The sequence below is a fragment of the Triticum dicoccoides genome, chromosome 2B (genome assembly GCF_002162155.2).
Source record: "Triticum dicoccoides isolate Atlit2015 ecotype Zavitan chromosome 2B, WEW_v2.0, whole genome shotgun sequence".
In the NCBI taxonomy this organism is placed as follows: Eukaryota; Viridiplantae; Streptophyta; class Magnoliopsida; order Poales; family Poaceae; genus Triticum; species Triticum dicoccoides.
Window position 1 is genome coordinate 95,154,853 of NC_041383.1, and position 17,413 is coordinate 95,172,265.

At 50.2% G+C, this 17,413-nt stretch overlaps 2 protein-coding genes and 1 non-coding gene across 3 annotated transcripts in view; 1 reads left to right on the forward strand and 2 right to left on the reverse strand.

Annotated features, from left to right (window-relative positions):
• Positions 1 to 480: 480 nt before the first annotated feature.
• Positions 481 to 1,641, reverse strand: LOC119360559 (the record flags this gene model as incomplete). Its single annotated transcript, XM_037626146.1, has 1 exon — positions 481 to 1,641. A coding segment is annotated over one exon (1,161 nt), but the record flags the coding sequence as incomplete, so codon positions are not given.
• Positions 1,642 to 2,043: 402 nt separating this feature from the next.
• On the forward strand, positions 2,044 to 2,116 carry TRNAE-CUC. The gene has a single exon. It is a non-coding gene; the product is annotated as a tRNA-Glu (tRNA).
• Positions 2,117 to 11,328: 9,212 nt separating this feature from the next.
• Positions 11,329 to 17,413, reverse strand: part of LOC119360560 — a 6,785-nt gene continuing 700 nt past the window's right edge. Inside the window, exons 2-4 of the mRNA XM_037626147.1 lie at positions 16,555 to 17,407; positions 14,662 to 14,876; positions 11,329 to 11,969 (exon numbers count right to left, since the gene is read on the reverse strand). Of these exons, the coding sequence (XP_037482044.1) occupies positions 11,514 to 11,969; positions 14,662 to 14,876; positions 16,555 to 17,407 (1,524 nt within the window). The 3' untranslated portion in view covers positions 11,329 to 11,513. The remainder of the gene's footprint in view (positions 11,970 to 14,661; positions 14,877 to 16,554; positions 17,408 to 17,413) is intronic.

Sequence of the window (17,413 nt, forward strand, 5' to 3'; positions counted from 1 at the left end):
CCACTGTACAGTATACTTAAACAAGCCACATGTGCATTTTGAAAGAACAATCATGCACATTTTCATGCTTATCTATCACAAATGTCAGCACTTATCTTCTACATCAGCAAATAGCATGCCAACTCCCTGTATAATTTGTGCACTAGTACATGATAAATATGAGAAAATGCATAATTTGTGCAAAAATATGGTCCTTATATATTGTAATTAGGATAAATCGAAAAAAGACTGCACTCATGTTTTGTAATATATAAGTGCAATCTTGTCTTTTTGTATGGTGCATGATGATGTTTTTGGACAAGTCTACTTTTATTTCTCATATTTTGGCATACACTTACCATGAAACTTCTTGAAGAACTTGGTCTAGTGTACGAGTAGAGTGCCAAAACACACACAAAAAGGTGTAGATCAACACAGGACCATCGCCTACCAAACTAAATAATTATATTACATATGATTATAGATAAAGGAAAATAGAACCTATTCATTGAAAGCAAAATTCATCTTTCTAAGATTGGGTGTCATCCACACGGGAGCCGGGCAGTTGGAGCAAAGCTGGGGAGACACAAGTTCCTCCCTGCCGTTATTACCCAAGTCGAGAATTCCCATGTCACGGGGGTTGTTCTTGAATCCCTTTGTCCAGAGCACATTGTCATCGGTAAAGTAGGCATGGTTTCCCTTGAGAGCCGGATAGTCTTGAGCAGCAAGACAGAGTGATTGATTGTGCCCAAGAAACAACACATGGTCGCGCAAGCAACTGGTTTTCTTAGTTCTCTCTCCTGACGAAGCACCGACTTCATATATTATAAGCTCTCCGGTGTTCCAAAACACAGATGCCCCAGGCTCGGGTTCTAAATCGCAGTGCTCATATAGTCTCCACACTTGAAGAAGATTGCCCCATGGAGCTTGCACAATGTAAGCATTCAGAAACCGGTCCTCAAGCTCGGGCTCCCATGTAATCATCCTTACCGTAACAACAGGGCTACTTAGATCGAACGCGTGGATCTCTCCAAATGAAGTGACCGCATACAGCAGGCCGTTCCTGTAAATGCAATCGTCATAGTGGGTGTGTGGTGGCAGCCATATCCAACTGTCACCCCCTGCCCTTGCAAACGAGAGCTGGCAAAATGGATTGTGTATGAGCACCACAATGTATCCATTGCACGTATCGTCAGAAAACACAAAGGCTTTATGGTGAAGCTTGCTCCTCAGCTCTTCCGGAGCCGAGACCGATGGCGGACCGTAAACCCTTGCTGCGGAGTGCCATGAGAACTCGTACTTGTGAAGAGCACCAGAGTCACTATAGACGGGCTTCACTTGCTCAATGGTGATCACCGAAGGGAGATCAACCTGTTCACCGGTGATGGGATTGACAAGGTGCATCTCAGATCTGTCATCAACTGTAATGAGCAAGCCTTGCGAGGACCCAATCAGATGCCTGCTGCTGATAGGTGGCCCTGGAAGAGTTAGCTTGTACGTCCGCTTCTCCGCGAGGCTGTAGAGGCAAGCAACGCTCTCGCCGGCAGATTCAGATGTGTAGAGGAGGCACGGCATCTGGGGGCGCCTGTAGTGCCCAGGGAGGAGCAGCCTGGAGTAGGCGGAGCGCCAGGAGGAGCAGACCGAGCCGGCGCGGACGAGATGTCAAATATGTCCGTCAAGATGTCCTGAGGGAGATCACGCGATGCGCCCTCCATAGTCTTCTTGATCAGTGCAGGATGCTTGCAGAATTTTCTTCAGTGAACTTGGAGTTCTTGGGTAACTTACTTATAGACCACAAACCGAGAACACACCTGATTCGAATACGCGAAGAAGTGGATTGGATTTGGCACTCGGGGATTCTTTTGCGGATGAAGGCGCGGACTTGATTCGAGGAGTCCCACTCGGTTTGCTTCTCAGAATCCTCCTATTTCTCTCAACCAAAGGGAGAGCGGAAGGAAATTATAGAGCACTAACCGGCGGAGGGTCAAACGTAGCAGATGAGGTCACTCGCCGCAAACATTGTGCTCAGTAACTACAAGTAAGATTTGCAAATATTCATCACCGTCCGTCGTAGTCTAGGTGGTTAGGATACTCGGCTCTCACCCGAGAGACCCGGGTTCAAGTCCCGGCGACGGAACATTTTTTGTTCCCACGCCACTTTCAACATATCATACAAGTTCCATTTTCAAATGGCTAATATTCCAGTCTCAGTTTTAGCACTTTTAACTTTAACCGTTCACAGTTGGAATATGAATATTTGCACCAACGTATCATACAAGTTCCATTTTAACTTTAATTGTTAACAATTGGAATATGAATTTTTGCACCAGCATATCATACATTCATTTTTTAACTTTAATAGTAAAACAATTGGAATATGAATATTCCGGGGAAATTGTTGAATACGTGATGTGTGTGAGAGTTTGAGGCCATAACCAAGAACAAATCCCTCGTGAGCTTTAGGAGAAAATCCAGTTCTACGGTGCTTGTCAAGAACAAACCGTTTGGACGCGAAAACTCTAAAATATCCAACTTGGGGCTTTCTACTACGAAGTTCATATGCCACCTTCTTGAGGAGCTCGTGGAGGTATAGTTGATTGATGGCGGTGCGCATGGTGTTGATGGCATCGGCCAAAAGCATATGTGCGCATTATACTCGTCGAGCATAGTGTACCATCACGGTCAATGTTTCATTTTCCTCTCCATAACTCCATTTTGTCGAGGGGTACAGGCGGTGGAAAGCTTGTGGTTGATCCCTTTTTCATCGAGGAAGACGTAAATATTGGTGATCTTGAACTTCGTCCCATTATCACTTCAGACTTTCTTGATCTTGACCTAAATAGTATGGCTTTGACCTTTTCTTACAAAAGTCTTGAATGTGCCTTGGGTTTTACCTTTATCATCCCAAAAAATACCGAAATGAATATAGAATAATCATCAATTATTATGAGACAAAATTTTCGGACATATGTTCTACCTTGTTTTATGCACATTTGTAAGGATACACAATGGACTCGGATGATGAGTTTATTTACAACAAGTTATTCGATTCGCTGTCATCTGACGATTGTGATGGCGGCTACAAGTTGATGATGATGACGATCTCCTCAGAGAAATGGAGAAGAAAGAGGAGCATTATGTCAACTTTAGGGGTTTTCACACCCAGAGGATAACTGTTCGTTGAGCTATTGTTTGTGGACATGCAAATATGTGGGATCCTGAGACATTGTGAGAGGTGATAATTGCATGTCTGATCATGCACAACAAGATTATGGTCGTCCAGAGAGGTCGGACGGCTAGATAAGGTTAGGTTTTCTTTTTTCTTTTTTGGAAAGTTAGATAAGTCTTGTTTTAATAAAGACACTCAAAGCGTATCTTAAATTTGATTAATATCGAGAAAAACAAAGGACAGTACAATGGATAGACAACTAGGTCACAGGGCATTTGTTTCAATCCGAGCGAGTTAACTTTCGCCCTGCACATTTTTTCCGCCGCTCCTAATGGCGACAGTGCCGACTAGAATCATCAACAGCCGGACCGTCAATCAAGCGCTAGCGGATGATAGATGGTTGGAGGACTGTGATGCCACTGCTTCTTTCACCGCCCAAAATACAGTGCATGCATCTTTGTCATGCGATTGCATTGGTGCATAGAGACTTGAATGAGGCAGACACATACAGTTGGCCGGCGTCTACTACTACGAGCTACTCGGCCAAGTCGGTCTATGACTACCTTTGATCGAACCTCTCGAGATCTCCGACGGCGGCATGTATTTGAAGGAGTTGGGCGCCGCTTAAGTGCAAATTGTTTGTCTGGTTGGCTTTGCAGAACAAGTTGTGGATGTCGGATCGACGGGCACGTCATGGGCTTCAGGACCAAGCATCGCCCTGCTTCACGTGCCCGCAAGCGGAGGACAATGTCGACCATATCTGGCCAAGTGCACCTTTGCTCAGGAAGTATGGCACCGCGTGTTTGACCTGCTCAGGCTCAACGTGCAAGGGACGACGCAAAATGACACTTTCTCGGTTTTGGTGGCTGAGGGAGAGGAAGAAGTTCAGGGGAGCGGATAGGAGAGGCTTCGATACTCTGATGACCGCGGTGGCTTGGACACTATGGGAGCAAAGCAACGCCAGGGTCTTCAATGGACAAGATCAACAGAAGCCGGCACTCCTCGTCCCTAACCTTGGGCTTGGTGTAGGAGGTCTACAACGATTTGTAAGGAGTTAACTTAGCGAGTGTGGAGCTAGGTGTGGGTGTGTGTCCCCCGCCCCAGATTGTTCGCATCAGGGACGGATCTTTTATAATTAACTCTCTTTCTTCTATAAAAATATGGTACGCCATTGACGTAGTCTTGAAAAAAAAACTTTCGCCCTGCACTACACGTGGTTTCACCTAGCTGTGGACCGTGAACGGACGCCCACAGGACTCCTCCAACGAACTCGCACAGCGGCGCGCGCCCACCCCTCCCTCCCATTCCACGCGCGCACCCGCCCGGGCCGGGCCGCACCGCCCCCGCTCCCGCTCCGGCCTGCATGCGTGCGACAAGTTCCAAAACGTCCTGCGTCCCAGCTCCCTGGCCATTTCAAGCTAAGCTAGCGCTTATCATACGCGCGTACGTAGCACTACGTGCCCATGACTCCACCGTCTCCGGTCGTCGCCTCCTGCGCGCGCACCTGCTACGAAGCTTCCTAAAGTCGTCGTACACCAACACCGCTCCTGCCTCCGTAGATAGATTCGTATATATATACACAAACAAAACAATGCAAGAATACATATGGGGTGCTAACGTTACTTGTTGCCTGGCTTTTCGTGGCAGATACTTACAGTACATTGTAGTACTTACACATAATCTAGCGGAATTAATGCGTGGCCGATAACCCACTGTTTGCGTGTGTGGGCGGGTGGGTTAAACAAAATATTTTTATCTCCTTCGCCAAAAGAAAAAGACGAAAACGATGTGCATGCGATAGTTTTCCATATGATCCTTGTACGACACTAACTAACATGGACCATTCAGAGTGAAACACAAGGAAACCAACAACTCATGTCATGTGTTTTACAAGGATTGTACTATTTTCATCGTGCGTGTAGCATCGATTAATGTTATCTGTTGTTTCTTGCTCTGGTGGACCAACTGCTTTCTATTGTACCAACATATGCGTACGTAGTTACTTCATCTGTAAATAAATATAAGAGCATTTAGATCACTATACTTTAAAAGTATTGTTCACCATATAGTTCATTCACACGCAGAGCTAGCCTCGAATAAAACATGGCGTGGATACAGTGCTGTAGCTACGGCTGCACTAGCAAATCGATCTGATTTGACCCGCTGCTAGCCGAGCTAGAGAGAGAGAGATAAACAGTAATTAAGAATAACACGATGGCTATTGGATCGAATCAACGCGCCAATCGCGAAAGAATGTCCATGCTTTGGTAGTTTTTCTAAAAATATCTCTACATGCTAATCACGAGTCATAGTATAGATTCTACTCCATCATCCTTCCAACAAGATTTATAAAACAACACATGCATAGACACTCAACGTGAGCACATCTCTCCTACTTCATCATCATAGGGTCCCCCTAACTTGGCACTTTTATATGTGGTTGCATGTTACGTATGATGTCTAACTTGTATTGCTTCTATTTTTGTTGATTGAATCTTGTGACGCCCGGATAATTAAACTACATTAATTCCCTGCTATTGATGCCACGTCATCTCTGTCATTGTAGTTAATCCCGCGTTAGTTCAAAAACCAATTCAAATTTAAAATTGAATTAAAGGCAAACAACAAAAGTTTTCAAACTTTAAAACTAAAATGTTTGGGTTGTGCCAAATAATGCGTACGTAATTATGGAGAAGAAACCACACTTCTGTAAAGTATTCAAATGCACTAAAATAAATAAAACAGCAGCTAACCTATTATAAATGCCCTTTTGAAATTTAAAAATGCAAACTAAATATTTTAAATACCAAAATATATTGTCACGGTGGGCTAAATTGCAACCTCCATTTAGGTACTGGTCTTATAATTTTACAAAACTAAAGGCTATTAAAACTATAATAAAAAAGCAGAAAAAAGAAACTAACAAAAAAGAAAAGAAAAAGGAGGAACCCCCCTCCCCCTGGGCCGAATGGCCCAGCTAGCCAGCAGGCCGCCAGCCCAAAAGGCCCAAACGGCCACCCAATTCCCCATAACCCCCCGACCCACGGGAAACCCTAGCCCGTAACCCAACTCCTCCCCCTGATCCCACTCGTCTCCCCACCCCGCCCCCGAGTAGATCTGGTTCGGGGGCAACCGACGCCCCCGACCCGTCGCGCGCCGTCGCCAACCACCGCCACCTCACCGACGCCGCCCGACGCTGCCCCGCCGTCGCCCGCCTCCTCAACCTCCCTCTTGCGTGGATCCGGTCGGGGGCAATCGACGCCCCCGACGCCCTGCGTCGACGCCGGACCACCCCCGCCAGAGCCACCCCGCCACCCGCCGTCGTCGGCGCCGCCTCCCCGTCTACGCCGCCCCATCCACGGTCTCCTCCTCACCGGCCGACCCCGAGCCCGTTGCCTTTTCCCTACGGCCCCCGTGAGCTTCCCCTCTCCTCCCCTTTCCCCCGTGCTGCTGCTCCCGCCATGGCTGAGCCCACCGCCGCCGTTAGTTTCGCCCGCACGGGCAGCTCGACGCCGGCGACATCTCCGGCCACATCGGGACGAACCGCTCACACCACTAGATGCGCCTCTTCGCGCTCGTTCGGACGAACCCAAGCGCGCACGGATCCGTGCCCTGTGCACGTTTTCCGGTGAACTCCGGCGGGTCGGCGCCGTGTATTTGGTCGCCGGCGGCGAGAGCCGACCACGCTGACCTGGCCTGGCCCAAGGCCACCCCCTGGGTCACTGCCCGGTAGGACCCAGGGGCCCATTTGACCGCGTTGACTCAGGTCAACATGTTGACTGTGCACCCCAAGTCACTGCTAGTGGGGCCCACCAGCCCCAGAACGTTTTTATTAAAACAAAAATTAATTATTAAGATTAATAATTAATTAATTAGTTAAATTAATTAATCCTAATGAATTAATCTGATTAACTATTAGTTTAATTAAACAGTAATTAGTTTAATTAAAGCCTAATTAATGTAAACAGAGTATGACAGGTGGGTCCCACTGGACCCACAGGTCAGTTTGACCAGTCAACACCACTATTGATTGCTGACGTCATGCTGATGTCAGCGTGCACTATTCTGGATAATGTTGAATTATAATAATTGAATAAATTCTAAAAATGATTAAATCTTTTAAAATTAATAGAAAATAAACCGTAGCTCGGATGGAAAAACTTTATACATCAAAGTTGCTCAGAACAACGAGACGAATCCGAATGCGCGGTCCGTTCGTCCGCCACACATCCCTAGCATAGCGAACACACAACTTTCCCCCTCTAGTTCATCTGTCCAAAAACACGAAACACCGGGAATACTTTCCCGGATGTTTCCCCCCTTCGCCGGAATGACCTCCTACCGCGTTAGGGCACACCTAGCACCGCGTATTACCTCGTTATGTTTTGTGTTGCTTTGTTTGCTCCGTATTTACTGTTTCTTCCCCCTCCTCTTCTCCGGTAGACCCCGAGACCGTTGCTGATGCCACTGAGTACGACTACAGAGTTGATGACCCCTCCTTGCCAGAGCAACCAGGCAAGCCCCCCCCCCCTTGATCACCAGATATCGCCTACTCTTCTCTATACTGCTTGCACTAGAGTAGTGTAGCATGTTACTGCTTTCCATTAATCCTAATCTGATGCATAGCCTGCCCTTGCTACTACTGTTGTTACCTTTACCTGCTATCCTAATGCTTAGTATAGGATGCTAGTGTTCCATCAGTGGCCCTACACTCTTGTCCGTCTGCCATGCTATCTACTGGGTCGTGATCACTTCGGGAAGTGGTCATGGGCATATACTATACACTTTATACTGTTACATTACTTGTGATATTGTTCGGAGATGGGGGCTGAAGGGGCAGGTGGCTCCGTCCCGGTAGAGGTGGGCCTGGGTTCCCGACGGCCCCCGATTGTTACTTTGAGGCGAAGCGACAGGGCAGGTTGAGACTACCTGGGTGAGAGGTGGGCCTGGCCCTGTTCGGCGTTCGCGGATACTTAACACGCTTAACGAGATCTTGGTATTTGATCTGAGTCTGGCTACCGGCCTATACGCACTAACCAACTACGCGGGAACAATTATGGGCACTCGGCGTCGTGGTATCAGCCGAAGCATTTCGTGACGGCAGCGACTGAGCGGCGCGCGCTGGATTGGACTAGAACGCCTGCTAGGCTAGGTCTGCTTTCGGCCGCCCTTGCAACGCGCAGGTGTGCTAAGGGCGATGGGCCCAGACCCCTGTGCGCTTAGGTTTTAGACCGGCGTGCTGACCTCTCTGTTATGCCTAGGCGGGGCTGCGACGTGTTGATCTTCCTCGGCCGGGCATGACCCAGAAAAGTGTGTCCGGCCAAATGGGATCAAGCGTGTTGGGTTATGTGGTGCACCCCTGCAGGGAAGTTAATCTATTCGAATAGCCGTGATCTTCGGTAACAGGACGACTTAGAGTTGTACCTTGACCTTATGACAACTAGAACCGGATACTTAATAAAACACACCCTTCCAAGTGCCAGATACAACCCTGTGGTCGCTCTCTAACAGGGCTACGAGGAGAGGATCGCCGGGTAGGATTATGCTATGCGATGCTACTTGGAGGACTTCAGTCTACTCTCTTCTACATGATGCAAGACGGAGGCTGCCAGAAGCGTAGTCTTCAACAGAATTAGTTATCCCCCTCTTATTCTGGCATTCTGCAGTTCAGTCCACCGATATGGCCCTTTACACATATACCCATGCATATGTAGTGTAGCTCCTTGCTTGCGAGTACTTTGGATGAGTACTCACGGTTGCTTTTCTCCCCCCTTTTTTCCCCTTTCCTTTCTACCTGGTTGTCGCAACCAGATGTTGGAGCCCAGGAGCCAGACGCCACCGTCGACGACGACTCCTACTACACCGGAGGTGCCTACTACTACGTGCAGCCCGCTGACGACGACCAGGAGTAGTTTAGGAGGATCCCAGGCAGGAGGCCTGCGCCTCTTTCGATTTGTATCCCAGTTTGTGCTAGCCTTCTTAAGGCAATCTTGTTTAACTTATGTCTGTACTCAGATATTGTTGCTTCCGCTGACTCGTCTATGATTGAGCACTTGTATTCGACCCCTTGAGGCCCCTGGCTTGTATTATGATACTTGTATGACTTATTTATGTTTTAGAGTTGTGTTGTGATATCTTCCCGTGAGTCCCTGATCTTGATCATACACATTTGCGTGCATGATTAGTGTATGATTGAATCGGAGACAGACACATGGTCGCGCAAGACAGAGTGATTGATTGATTGTGCCCAAGAAACAACACATGGTCAAGAAACAACACATGGTCGCGCAAGCAACTGGTTTTCTTAGTTCTCTCTCCTGACGAAGCACCGACTTCATATATTATAAGCTCTCCGGTGTTCCAAAACACAGATGCCCCAGGCTCGGGTTCTAAATCGCAGTGCTCATATAGTCTCCACACTTGAAGAAGATTGCCCCATGGAGCTTGCACAATGTAAGCATTCAGAAACCGGTCCTCAAGCTCGGGCTCCCATGTAATCATCCTTACCGTAACAACAGGGCTACTTAGATCGAACGCGTGGATCTCTCCAAATGAAGTGACCGCATACAGCAGGCCGTTCCTGTAAATGCAATCGTCATAGTGGGTGTGTGGTGGCAGCCATATCCAACTGTCACCCCCTGCCCTTGCAAACGAGAGCTGGCAAAATGGATTGTGTATGAGCACCACAATGTATCCATTGCACGTATCGTCAGAAAACACAAAGGCTTTATGGTGAAGCTTGCTCCTCAGCTCTTCCGGAGCCGAGACCGATGGCGGACCGTAAACCCTTGCTGCGGAGTGCCATGAGAACTCGTACTTGTGAAGAGCACCAGAGTCACTATAGACGGGCTTCACTTGCTCAATGGTGATCACCGAAGGGAGATCAACCTGTTCACCGGTGATGGGATTGACAAGGTGCATCTCAGATCTGTCATCAACTGTAATGAGCAAGCCTTGCGAGGACCCAATCAGATGCCTGCTGCTGATAGGTGGCCCTGGAAGAGTTAGCTTGTACGTCCGCTTCTCCGCGAGGCTGTAGAGGCAAGCAACGCTCTCGCCGGCAGATTCAGATGTGTAGAGGAGGCACGGCATCTGGGGGCGCCTGTAGTGCCCAGGGAGGAGCAGCCTGGAGTAGGCGGAGCGCCAGGAGGAGCAGACCGAGCCGGCGCGGACGAGATGTCAAATATGTCCGTCAAGATGTCCTGAGGGAGATCACGCGATGCGCCCTCCATAGTCTTCTTGATCAGTGCAGGATGCTTGCAGAATTTTCTTCAGTGAACTTGGAGTTCTTGGGTAACTTACTTATAGACCACAAACCGAGAACACACCTGATTCGAATACGCGAAGAAGTGGATTGGATTTGGCACTCGGGGATTCTTTTGCGGATGAAGGCGCGGACTTGATTCGAGGAGTCCCACTCGGTTTGCTTCTCAGAATCCTCCTATTTCTCTCAACCAAAGGGAGAGCGGAAGGAAATTATAGAGCACTAACCGGCGGAGGGTCAAACGTAGCAGATGAGGTCACTCGTATACGATTTGAAGAGGGGAGATCTATGCCGCACGCGCGTTAATTGGGCGGCCACCCGGGCCAAGGACCGTCGCATCGCATGTTCATACCAACGTTCCGGTTGATGACGGTCTGTCCACATAGCATTTAACATTACTCCTTCGAATACCATCCACACGTTATTTGGGACGTGGCTAGATGGAATAGAGTCAGAAACGGCGAGACATATCCGTGTAGGAGTATGTGTTTTATTTTGGGCAGTATGGAACTGCAGGAATGATTTGATTTTTAACAGAACAACACATATTCATTTCTTAGAGGTTATTTTTCGGGCTACTGCACTGATCCATATGTGTTCGCTACCCACTCCTACGGATGCCAGGGAGCGTATGGTTACAGGGTTTATCCAGTGAGAGACGGTAGCTCGGGTTATTTTCAACCGGTTTGGATAACGGTCATGTAATAGGATAGATGTTTAGTTTCCTATTCGTTTTTTGCCTGCTGGTTGTGGCTATCCTGTTTTTTTATTTCAGCTCTTTGTGAGCATTTTTACTTTTTTCCGACATGGAGACTTTGTGGAACCTTTTAATTTTTATTAATATGGCCGTATGCATATTTCTGATGCAGAGGCCGGGGATAACCTCCTTTTTGAAAAATCATCTCATCTCGTCTAATGAGTGAGGCACTCTAACCAGTAAACCCCGAGGTTAAGCTCAACTTTACGTTAATTAATCCTAAAGATACGTGCACCATCAGCCTCATGTTCAGTCGCACCATACTCCTACATACATACATACTCTTCTCTGGTCTGAAGGCAAGGCAGCAGGACGTACAAGCCAAGAGCGGGCGACGCTACCAGCTAATAATACGGGCTACCAGTGCCTCGAGGAGACCATCCACGGTCCCCCGGGAGCCCCTCGCCGCGACGATCACGGGCACCGCCGGCGTCGTATCCCGTCCGGGCGCCGCCGCCGCCGCCGCACCGGGGCAAGAACCTGGGCTGCTCGTCGAACCGGCGCTGCCTCGCCTCCCGCTGCAGCCAGTGCGGCTTCCGCTTCCGCTTCTTGTTCTGCCTCTGCCCGGCCTCCTCCTCTTCCGGCGGCGGCTCCTGACGCCGCCGCGGCGGGCTCCAGGCAGGCGGGGAGGAGGAGGAGGAGGAACCGGCGGCCGACAAGCTCTGCCGCTTGCGCGCGTATCCGTGCAGCAGCTGGGTGATCTCCGCCTTGATGCCGGTGCGGTGCGCGATCTCGACGTGCTCGTCCACCGCCCTCCACGACAGTATCAGGGCGTTCACCTGCCTCGCCATGGCCTGGTTCTGTCCATCCAAGGCAAAACCCCATGGAGCCAGATCAGTTGAAAGCTTGCTTATAGCGAAATGATATGATGTACAGTAGTATTTTTTTTTTCGAAACGGAGGCAAAAGATTTGCCTCATCGATTAATTAAGCAGAAGAGAGTTGCCCGGTTAATTACTGGAAAACCGGGCAAAAACCAATACAAACCTACCACACGAGGACTACTCACAGAACAAGCAACCCCATAAGTGCATGATCAGCCCGACAACCCAACACATAACGACTACCAACCCCCACACAACAACATCGCAAAGAACCATCCAACGAGAGAATCTCAGACGAAGACCACGAGGACCACCAAGACCATCGAGACAAGCCGCACAATAAGGACAATCAAAAGACTGCCATCAAGCAGTTGCGGACGCCATTCCTGTGGCGCCACTCTTCTTTCTTTGGTTTCTGATAGCCTCCTCCACAATCGCCTTGCCAGATCCAGGCCTAGCCGCATCTAAACGTTTGAGCAAGCTGTGAATCTCTAACTCGAAGAGAATCTCATCGACCTTTTCACGCACAGACATCACGTGCCCAACGGTCACGTGTGAGTTGGTGACCGAAACATCCGCCGTCCACAAAGGCGAGCGACTGGCTGGGCTCCAAAGGGTCAGACGCTAACATACCGACCGCCTCAACATCATCAATCACAGAAACCACTGAGACGACAACATCGCCCACAGGAACCACTGACACAATTGCCTCAGGCACCTCCACTTGCTCACGTGACAGAGGCGAAACATGCCCCTCACACAAGATCACTAATGAGTCCGCCTCCAAGCGCTCCACAGACAAAGGCAAAACAGGGCTCAGACATAGCTCCTGTAGGTCGGGCATGATCTGTAGAACCGGAGACTCGAGCATGGCGCTGGGCTCGCCCTCAATGGTAGGCAGCACAGGAGACAAGGTCGATAGTGACGATGCATTGTCCCCAACACGAGGAGAGAAACATCCATATAGCTCTTGGCTTCCTTCCTCCATGGTGGCAACACCGGCCACACCAGGAGGGCATGACATCAGAGGGCATGACATCAGACTGGTTGACAACATAGCCGGCCCTAAGGAGAGCTTGTCCAGAGCAGCCTCCGCCCTCTCCAGAAAGCTCCCAACCCACGTCATCCAACCTTGCAGCTGCGCGATTTGATCAGCCAGAACAGACTGCACATCAGGCTGGGTGGCCGAGCCACCGGTAGCAGAGGCGACAGACGCCCAAGACCCATGACGAAACGCCTTGGATGGTAGTGCGGATTTCATTGAACTCTCACATGAAGCTGTAGCATGACGATGCACGATACCCAGAATTGGTTGCACGGCAAGGCATGACAGCGAGCTTAGAGGACGCCATGGATTACGACATCCATGTGCACGGTGACCGTTCTCCAAGCAACGGGAGCACCGAAACGGGTCTCTACACTCAGCCGCACGGTGCCCACGAACGAGGCATCTGCAGCACCGGCCATGCATCCAGGCAGGGATGGGACGAGGAGCCATTGTCGGGGCTGGCAACATTGGGCTACGCGGACCATGCCGGGGCAACACCTCTTTCCATCCCCGCACGCCTCTGTTACACATCCCACACTCGGCTGGGCAGCGACCGGGGCCGATGCCTTGGTAGCAAGCGGTGTCATAGGGGCCAACTCCTCTTCATTGGTGTCATCGTCGCCGTCGGCGCCCAGCGGGGACCATGACTCAGGCTGTGGCCGCCCCGAGCCAAGAACCGAAGGAGGCGCTGGAAGCTCCAAGCCGTTGCCCATGCCCACGGGAAGGAGCAACCGGGGTTGGTCGGAGGCCGAAGAAGCACCGAGCGTCCTAGAAGCTTGAGACGGCGGCCTCAAGCCAGGAACGGGGTCCGGCGCGTCGTGGCTGGTGATGGGAGAACTCATCCCCTTCAGGTCTTCGGCGACGCGGATCGCGGCAGCAAGGTCCTCCAAGGGGAGCCGTGCGGACGCCGGCAGGGGCGCAGCCAGCATGCCTTGGGACAGCTCTGGCACCTTCTCGGACTCGCCACCGATCTGGACGGAGTGGCCCATCGCGGATTGCGGCGGCGGGGACGAGAACTCCCGATCCAGATTGGATCGAGCAGCGGACGAGGGCGGCTGCAGGACGACGCACGGAGTGCAGCCAGAAGGCATCTCAGCAGGAAGCCACCGCAGCATGCTGGCCGGAGCTCGGACCGGCGAAGTGGTGGCCGACGGACCGCCGCCGCTGAAGACGGGAGGGACGGCGCGAGGTCGCCAGGGCGCAGCTCCCACACCTGATTGTGGGAGGGAAGGAGGGAGCAGGCGGCGAGGTGGCTGGATCCCGGAGCGGCAGTCGTGGGAGTGGCCGGAGCAAGGAGATCCGGCCGGCGGCGGCCGCGCGCTCATGCGGCAACGACCGCGGACGCGATAACACTAGTCACTTTTAGGCCATGTTCCTGATGAGCCTTATGAGTGGAGCCTCGTACAGTAGTATTTACAGCATATATGGAAAGCAAAATAAAAGGTGTGAAATTGTTTTTCTAATCCTGTGAAGATATATATCCATATTTTGATTCAAAATTCACGGTCTAACTCTACTCACATTCATATGAGCTTGACTGGTATAAAGATGTTCAAATTTGAAAAATCACTCTCATGCAACACAAGATATTCTTATTAAGGAAGATATGCGAAGGACAAACCAGAGAGTCCGGTGAATCGCCTTCCCTACTCAATATCTCCTGAGCAGTCTTCTTAACCTTCTCAACATAATCATTCATGAGGGAAAGTGGAGGATATTTGTCGGTCAGATTCAAATCACACGCCAGTTTGATAGCATCAAGTAGCTTCCCATTCTCAATCAGATGGCTGATAGCATCAACTGGCTGCCCATTCTCAATCAGATGGTCGGCCGAGTCTGCACAAGAACGAGTCAGCAACTCAACATAGCACGTGCAACAGGCAAAGCTAGTAGGACAGAGCGCTAAAACTTCACCAACTCTATATAAATCAGCAGTTTTAGGAGTATCATGAGTTCAAGATGCTCTGCTACAATTTCCATGCATGCATGATGACAACAGAATATATATTTCAGCTTGAAATTAGCAGCAAAGTAGCAGCTTGTCCACTTGACATAAGTTATGCATCAGCAGCTGGTGATATTGTATAATATGACTCGGAACTAGTAGCAAACAAATGCATGTGCATGAATAACTCTCAGTTTCGCCACTGCATCAACAAAATAACATGGAGAAATATGTATATTCCTTGCGAAACAAAAAAAAACATTATTATACAAGAGAATGGTTGGAAAATCTGTAATGAACTTGTTTGCAATGCAATTTTGTTTTCCAATTCTTGCAGGGTTTGTAAGGTCCAAACATACCTGCTGTAAGATTTAACATGTACAGCTACAGGTTGGCAACATCTAAACAATAGTACTCCCTCTTGTAAACAAATGCAAATATATTATAAATTGCTAGCAATCAGATTCTTTTACATGCTAGTGTTTGAGAAGGACATGGTACGGTAGAGGTCCAGAGAGAGTGCATGTGCGGAACACCAAAATGCAACATTCTAGGACCATGAGTTGGCACTAAAATGTTGGCTAAGGGCTTGTTTGGATTGCATCCATCCCGTGCCATGCCAATATATTGGCGTTGACTGGGAACCAAAACATTGGCAAGCCCACGACGCCTCAGCCTTCTATCTGTACTGTATGCGCCCAGTTGTTGGCGAAACGCGGGCGGCCGAATTGGTCGCCAATTTTTTGGCTCGCCAACGACGCCCATGATTTGGCAGGGTAGTCCTGGGCAGAAACCAAACAGGCTCCCATCCAAAAACGACACAGCCTCCCAGTCAACGCCAATATATTGGCATGGCACGGGATGGATGCAATCCAAACAAGCCCTAAATGCGAAGAGCAAACAATATCATCCGTGGCAACCCCTGTGCAAGCATGTTCATATCTGAAGAGCAAGCAACATCTAGCACCACTTCAGGGGCATACCACCGAGAGTATCTCAATAGGCCACATGAAAATGACACGAATAGATTTGCCACTGTTATAGTCTTATGCCGATGACTATACAGTAATAGCTATCCAACTGTTTTGGAGACTATGTAACTGCAAAAAACAGAAGTCGTACACAGAGAGGATCGTCATCAAACTGAAGTCTACAGCAAAGTTCATCTGCTTCACAGGACTTAAAGCTAGTTAAATGTGTCATGGGGCAACTTCCACAGGGGTTTGCAAAACAAGCTGAACATCGACAATGTGAAGTGATGACCGACGACACCGATTAATGAATAACAATCCATGTAAGCAAAAACAAAAAGTACTCCCTCTGTTCCTAAATATAAGCCCTTTTAGAGATTCCAATATGGACTACATACGGAGAAAAATGAGTGAATCTACACTCTAAAATACGTCTACATACGTCCGTATGTAGTCCGTATTGAAATCTCTAAAAAGCCTTATATTTAGAAACGGAGGGAGTATATGCTAAGAGGGTTGTAGAACACACTGACTATCTGCATTTGACCACAGCATTTCAAGAAGCTATGATTCAGCAGTGAGAGGCATCCTAGCATACCAGCCATGGAGTGGATCAGCCCAAGGCCATTGCGGAGCTCGATGCAGCTCTGCTTCTTGTTGCGCGGGACGTCGGCGAGGAGATGGTTGATCCCATCAGCGTCCAGCTCCAAGGCAATTTTGTACGAGGCAAGAAACTGCAGAAGGCCCCATACGGCGAGCCGGCCGAGGTCCCTGCAGCTTTCAGGCCTGCCGGTGATCATCTCCCTCCAGTCCTCCGCCAGCCGTCTGGCCCGCTCCAGAGTGGCTGCCGACGGCTCGGCCCTGAGGCTGGGGACGCAGCAGAGGAGCGAGGCGCAGTTCTCCCAGTTCTTGTCGCTCTTGGGCTCGGCCCTGGCCAGGAAGTCCCTGACGGCGCCGACGACCAGCGCGTGGGGCTCCGCGGCGCACAGGAGCGCCGGGAGGAACTGCCGCCGGGCGCGCAGGCTCCTCTTGTTGCCCCAGTACAGCATGTCCGCCAGCAGCGAGGCGTCCCTGTCCGCGCGCGCCGCCGCGAGGTTCCACCTCACCGCCTCCCCCGCGCCGCCTGCGGGGTCCGGCGTCCGGCAGCTGCTCGGTGCCTTCTCCGTCGTCTCCCCATGGCGATGGCTTGGGTACGCCCCCAGGATGGTCTCCTCCTCCTCTTCCTCTTCCTCTTCCTCCTCCTCTGGTTCAAGGCCAGGAGACGCGTCCTCCTCCTCTTGTTCAAGGCCAGGGGACGCCTCCCCCTCTTCAACGGCGTCGTCTTGGTCGGGAGACGCCTCGATTGCCATCTCCGCCCTCCCCTGCTCCCCCTCCTCCCCGGCATTGAGGTCCGAAGGCGCCCGCTTGGCCCGCCTCCCATCTTCCTCCTCCTCCTCCTCCTCCTCTGGTTGAAGGTC